This window comes from Triticum dicoccoides, chromosome 5B (assembly GCF_002162155.2).
Source record: "Triticum dicoccoides isolate Atlit2015 ecotype Zavitan chromosome 5B, WEW_v2.0, whole genome shotgun sequence".
NCBI lineage: Eukaryota > Viridiplantae > Streptophyta > Magnoliopsida > Poales > Poaceae > Triticum > Triticum dicoccoides.
The window spans coordinates 709,932,795-709,938,815 of NC_041389.1; the positions used below are offsets into that span (position 1 = coordinate 709,932,795).

General features: G+C 49.8%; 1 protein-coding gene across 1 annotated transcript; it reads right to left on the reverse strand.

The window, feature by feature from the left end:
* Positions 1-608: 608 nt before the first annotated feature.
* Positions 609-1,766, reverse strand: LOC119306790 (glycine-rich cell wall structural protein 2-like). The gene has a single exon (XM_037582916.1). The coding sequence runs from the start codon at positions 1,745-1,747 to the stop codon at positions 866-868; it is 882 nt and encodes a 293-aa protein (XP_037438813.1). The 5' UTR covers positions 1,748-1,766; the 3' UTR covers positions 609-865.
* Positions 1,767-6,021: the final 4,255 nt, after the last annotated feature.

Here is a 6,021-nt window from a genome sequence, read left to right on the forward strand (position 1 = left end):
GTCTGTCTCTAAACTAACTCTGTTTCACGCTCATATTTCAAGAGAACCTCTGTTTGCCATCATGCAAGATACATTTTCTATTGCATTTGGTCCTCTTCTATACCAATCAATCACAAGATGTATCAGCCAAGTCTGATCACTCAGATTAATATGTAACAAGAACTAATAGCCTGGCATGATAATAAATTGGGGCCTGCATTCATCAGGAACCTCTTGTTCTCTGCGCTTTGATAGACGACATTCTGTTTATACTAGATTTAAAGACTCGTGTGCGACACTGCCCAAAACTCATTTACATGTTACCGTTCTTTAGTATAACACTTTTGACAATCAAATTTTTTAGTATGACATTTTCTACGATAGGTCCAGTGGTATGACTATGGTGTTATAAATCTTAGTGCTACCTTCTATGCCGATGATTAAGACTGGAATTATTTTGATTCTAAATGAACCCAAATTAACACGGAGAGAATATTTCAAATAGAAAGCAAGGTTGGTATAGACCTAGAAACTATAGAGTCGCATACTCTAGTGGTATGCACAAGAAACATACTTGGACATGTAAAATGGGTCGGAACTCAGAAAGACATTGCAAACAAAACGGCAGAATCAAGCAATTGACTATTTGAGATAGAAAAGCCTACAAATGAGGTACTCCTTCACATATGTCTATTGGCACAAACCTGTCTGAACAGGTGTAGGAGTTAAATGTTAATCCAAGAAATGATATTTAGTTCTTTCCACCGACGCTCAAGATCATCCCTTCCATGCATGCCATATGTCCTTTGATGTGAAATGCTAGCAAAATGATGGAAATTAAAATACATATCCAGGTCCAATTCTAGCTTGCTCAACAAAGAGCAATTTAGTGGTATCCGCCGCCACCAGATCCGGATCCACTGCCACCACCACTGCCAGTTCCGCCATTCTGGGTCTCACCATTGCCGCCACCCATGCCACCACCAATTCCTGTAGCATAGCCTTCGCCATAAGAGCCAGTGCTACCGGTCTGACCAGCGCCAGACCCAGCACCAGATCCAACTCCAACGCTTGGGCCTTCAGCGGCACCTCCAGTTGCGCCACCACCATTGCCACTTCCTCCTCCATTCGCAAAGCCTCCAGAAGTGTCGTCGCTGCCGGCCTGTCCAGCGCCAGCGCCCACACCACCTCCATTCCCGTTGTTACCGCCACCACCACCGTTACCACTACCGCCAGCATCAGAGTAGCTGGTACCATCACCACCGGCAACAGGAGCTGGTGCGTTTGATACACCACTCTCACCATATCCCTTGCCAAGGCCAGATCCAACTCCAGTTCCACTAGACCCATTTGCACCACCACCTTCGCCCCCGCCCCCACCCATACCATCAGCATTGGCATAACCATTGCCAATAGGGGCTGACGCATAGCCACTCACACCGCTACCAGAGCCATAGCCGGATCCGGAACCAGACCCAGATCCACTCTTTGATCCTCCTCCGCCACCAGCTCCTCCCCCTCCACCAAATCCCTTGGCAAAGTTCCACTTGTTACCCCAATCTCCACCACTCTCACCATATCCTAAGCCGCCACCTGACCCAGACCCTCTACCAAACCCACTCCCACCAGACGCACCGCCGCCGCCTCCCCCGCCGCCACCACCACCTGAGGCACTGGAGGAGCTAGCGAGCATCCTTGCAGCATCGGCAAACCCAATGCTTACAAGGACAACAAAGCCAAGAGCTGCAAGCTTGGTGGGGGTAGCCATTGTGAGTGAGCTGGGTGGAGTGAGACGAGTTGGGTGCTGAAAGCAGAGAGGGTTGGCTAGGTATATATAGTACTGAAGGGGATGCCGTGCATGGGTGCTATATCCTACGGCGATCCGATCGAGCGCTGTTGGTTGTGCATTGAGTGGGTTATTCGATGAGAAGTTTCCTATGATCATAATGCCAGCAGTGAGAAGTTTCCTATGATCATAATGCCAGCAGTACCGTTGACTGTATATATCGATCTAGATCGATTAGTCGCTACCAAGACAGCATGTAAATACGCAATTGCCATGCAAATCTCTCTCTTGATTCCAGTCAGTAATTTATTGATCAAGGCAGATCAATTAGCACAGCACATGTAAGACAATAGGCTTTGGGGGGAACCGGCACAACCCTCTAGGGATGACCTATCACATATATATATAATGAGGTGGTATACAACGTTACAATATACATATGTAAATACAGTCTAACACCCTCCCTCAATCTTAGCCACTTTCTAATGAATCTAGAAGGGTAAGATTGCGCCTGCAAGTCTCAAACTGTGGCAAAGGCAATGGCTTGGTGAAGATGTCAGCAAGTTGATCCTTGGAAGAAATAAACTTGATCTGTAGTTGCTTCTGAGAGACACGTTCACGCACAAAGTGATAGTCAACTTCAATGTGTTTCGTTCGGGCATGGAATACCGGATTTGCAGAAAGGTATGTAGCACCGATGTTATCACACCAAAGAACAGGAGGCTGTGATTGGGGTATACTTAACTCCTGAAGCAAGGACTGTACCCAGATGATCTCTGATGTGGCATTGGCCACAGCCTTATACTCAGCCTCAGTACTGCTACGCGAGACAGTAGCCTGTTTCCGAGCACTCCAGGCAATCAGGTTAGAGCCAAAGAAGACAGCATAACCCCCCGTGGATCGCCTGTCATCCGGATTGCCAGCCCAGTCTGCATCAGAATATGCTGAAAGACAACCAGAGTCAGACAGCCGAATATGCAAACCATGAGCCACCGTGAAACGAATATAGCGCAAAATCCGCTTAACAGCAGACCGATGAGTGTCACGGGGTGACTGCGGATACTGTCAGACTCGGTTAACAGCATAGGAAATGTCTGGTCGCGTGATCGTCAAGTACTGGAGCCCACCAACAATACTCCTGTACTCTGTCGCATCAGAAGAAGAAAGAAGCACACCATCAACAGCATTGAGCTTATCAGTGGTAGACATGGGTGTTGTCGTCGGTTTGCACTTAAGCATCCCAGCTCGCTGCAACAAATCCAGAGAGTACTTCTTCTGCGTCATAACAAGGCCAGCATCACGAGAAGTAACCTCCACACCAAGAAAGTAATGAAGCTTCCCAAGGTCCTTGACCGCAAAATCAGCACCAAGTGAGCGAACAAGCGCAGTAGCAGCCGACTGAGAGGAGCTGACCAAAATGATATCATCTACATAGACCAACAAGTACATAGTAACCTCAGGCCTTTGAAGAAGAAACAATGAGGAGTCAGCAGTTGATGATGCAAAACCATGAGCACGAAGAGCCAGTGCAAGACGAGCATGCCAAGCACGAGGAGACTGCTTCAGACCATAAATTGCTTTGGACAGACGACAGAGATGATCAGGGCGATCCGGATCAGAGAAACCCGGAGGCTGGCGCATGTAAACCTCCTCCGCGAAGACACCATGAAGAAAAGCATTTTGAACATCAAGCTGACGAAGAAACCAACCTCGAGTAACAGCCAGAGAGAGAAGAAGTCTGCTGGTAGTAGGCTTGACCACTAGACTGAAGGTGTCTTCATAGTCAAGTCCAAAACGCTGTCGAAAACCACGAGCAACCAGACGAGCCTTATAGCGCTCAATGGACCCATCAGAATGCCTCTTCACTTTGAAAACCCATTTGGAATCAATGACATTTACCCGTGATTGTGGAGGAACAAGAGTCCATGTCTGATTGCGAAGAAGCGCTTGATACTCCTGCTCCATGGCCTCTCTCCAATGAGGAATGCGCATAGCAGCTTGATACGTGCGTGGCTCAGAGGATGAATCTGCGAGAGCAGCAGACATGCACGCCGCTAACCAAGCAACTGTGCCATCGTGACGTTGCTTAGGCTGAAAAATGCCACTCCGACTGCGCGTATGTGGACATAGAGCAGCAGCAGGAGCCGGCGGAGGCGAAGGTGACGGAGACGTGACGGTCGCCGGAGATGCAGGAATCACCTCAGGCGAGCTCGGGACAGACGACTCCGGGCTGCATGGCGAAGACTGGCCCGACGACAGGGGCTCAGAGGCCATGGGCGAACCGAGAGTGGGCGAGGCCAGCTCCGGTGACACCAGCCCAGACGGCCTTGGCGAGGCGAGAGCAGGCGAGGCCGGCCCTGGTGAGAAGGGCCCAGACACCCTGGGCGAGGCAGGGGCGGGCGAGGCCAGGCCTGGTGATGACTGCCCCGACGCCCTGGGCGAGACGGGGACCGAGGAGGCCGGCCCAGTCGGCGGGGTTGCAGGGCGCGACGATGGCGAAGGCAGCCCAGAAGCCAGAGGCGACCGGGCCAGGACGTCGATCGGCCGTGCATGAGCACGGAAACCGAGGCCATGCAGGGGCGCCATGTGCTCCTCATGCACAACAGAAGGTGCCGAGGATGAAGGCAATGGCGACGAAGAGGAAGATGGCACTTCCAGAATCTCCAAACGAGCCCCACGACCAGTGCCTGCACCATGGTTAGGCAACAACAGAGGAGAATATGCAACATCATCAAATTGGTCAGAAGCAACAGAGGATGAATGCATGACAGGTGGCTCGGTAGTGGACACAGGAAGTTTGGCAAAGGGAAAAACATGCTCATCAAACACAACATCCCGAGAGATGTAGACACGATTAGTGGGCACATGAAGACATTTGTATCCTTTATGAAGAGAGCTATAACCAAGAAAAACACACTTCTTGGAACGAAACTCGAGCTTACGCTTGTTATATGGACGGAGATGGGGCCAGCAAGCACACCCAAACACCTTGAGAAAGGTGTAGTCCGGTTGTTCATTAAGGAGAACTTCAATGGGAGTCTTCATATTCAAAACACGAGTGGGAGTACGATTGATGAGAAAACATGCAGTGGTGAAAGCATCACTCCAAAAACGAAACGGAACAGATGCATGGGCCAAAAGAGTCAGACCAGCTTCAACAATGTGACGATGCTTACGTTCTACTGAACCATTCTGCTGATGTGTATCTGGACATGCTAAATGGTGAGTGATCCCAAGCAACTGAAAGAAGGAGTTGAGGTTGCGATACTCGCCACCCCAGTCCGACTGAACATGAACAATTTTGTGCTTGAGAAGGCGTTGAACATGTTTTTGGAACTGAACAAAAATGTCAAACACATCAGATTTACGTTTGATAAGATAAAGCCAGGTAAAGCGGCTGTAAGCATCAACAAAACTGATATAGTAATTATGACCACTAACAGAAGTCTGAGCAGAACCCCATACATCTGAAAACACAAGTTCTAAAGGATGTTTCACCTCACGACTGGACTCCGAAAAAGGAAGTTGATGACTCTTCCCCTGCTGACAAGCATCACACACTGCTACATCTTTATTACTAGACACACTAGGAAGCTCATGACGACGCAAAACATGCCGGACAATAGGTGTGGCCGGGTGACCAAGACGAGCATGCCACTGTGACGGAGATACCCGAACTCCACTGAAGACGCGAGCGACGCCAGGATGCTCCAGACGATAGAGACCTGGGCAGAGCCGCCCACTAAGAAGAATGTCCCTCGTGCCCCGATCCTTAATAAAAAGATCAAAAGGATGAAATTCACAAAGCACATTATTATCACGAGTGAGTTTAGGAACTGAAAGAAGATTACGTGTCACAGATGGAACTCGAAGAACATTGCGAAGTTGAAGACTCCTATTGGCATGTCTAGTGAGAAGTGATGCTTGACCAATATGAGAGATGTGCATACCTGCTCCATTGGCGGTGTGGATCTTGTCGGAGCCATGGTAGGGTTCACGAGTGTGAAGCTTCCCCATCTCACTGGTCAGGTGCTCTGTCGCCCCAGAGTCCATGTACCAGTGGGGATCAATGGAGTAGGACTGAGTGTGTCCCTGTGGCTTCTGCGGCGGCGGACGATCAGCCATGGCGACCTGACGAGCAAAGTTGCGTGTATCCTTCCCGTCATTGCCGAGACCAAGAAAACCCCGCTGGAAGCGCTTGTGACACTTCGAGGCCCAGTGCCGATCGCGACCACAAAGCTGGCACACACGTGGAC

Bases quoted from the DNA above. Each gene is read 5' to 3' on its own strand.
- LOC119306790 (XM_037582916.1), bottom strand. From the start codon at position 1,747: ATGGCTACCCCCACCAAGCTTGCAGCTCTTGGCTTTGTTGTCCTTGTA.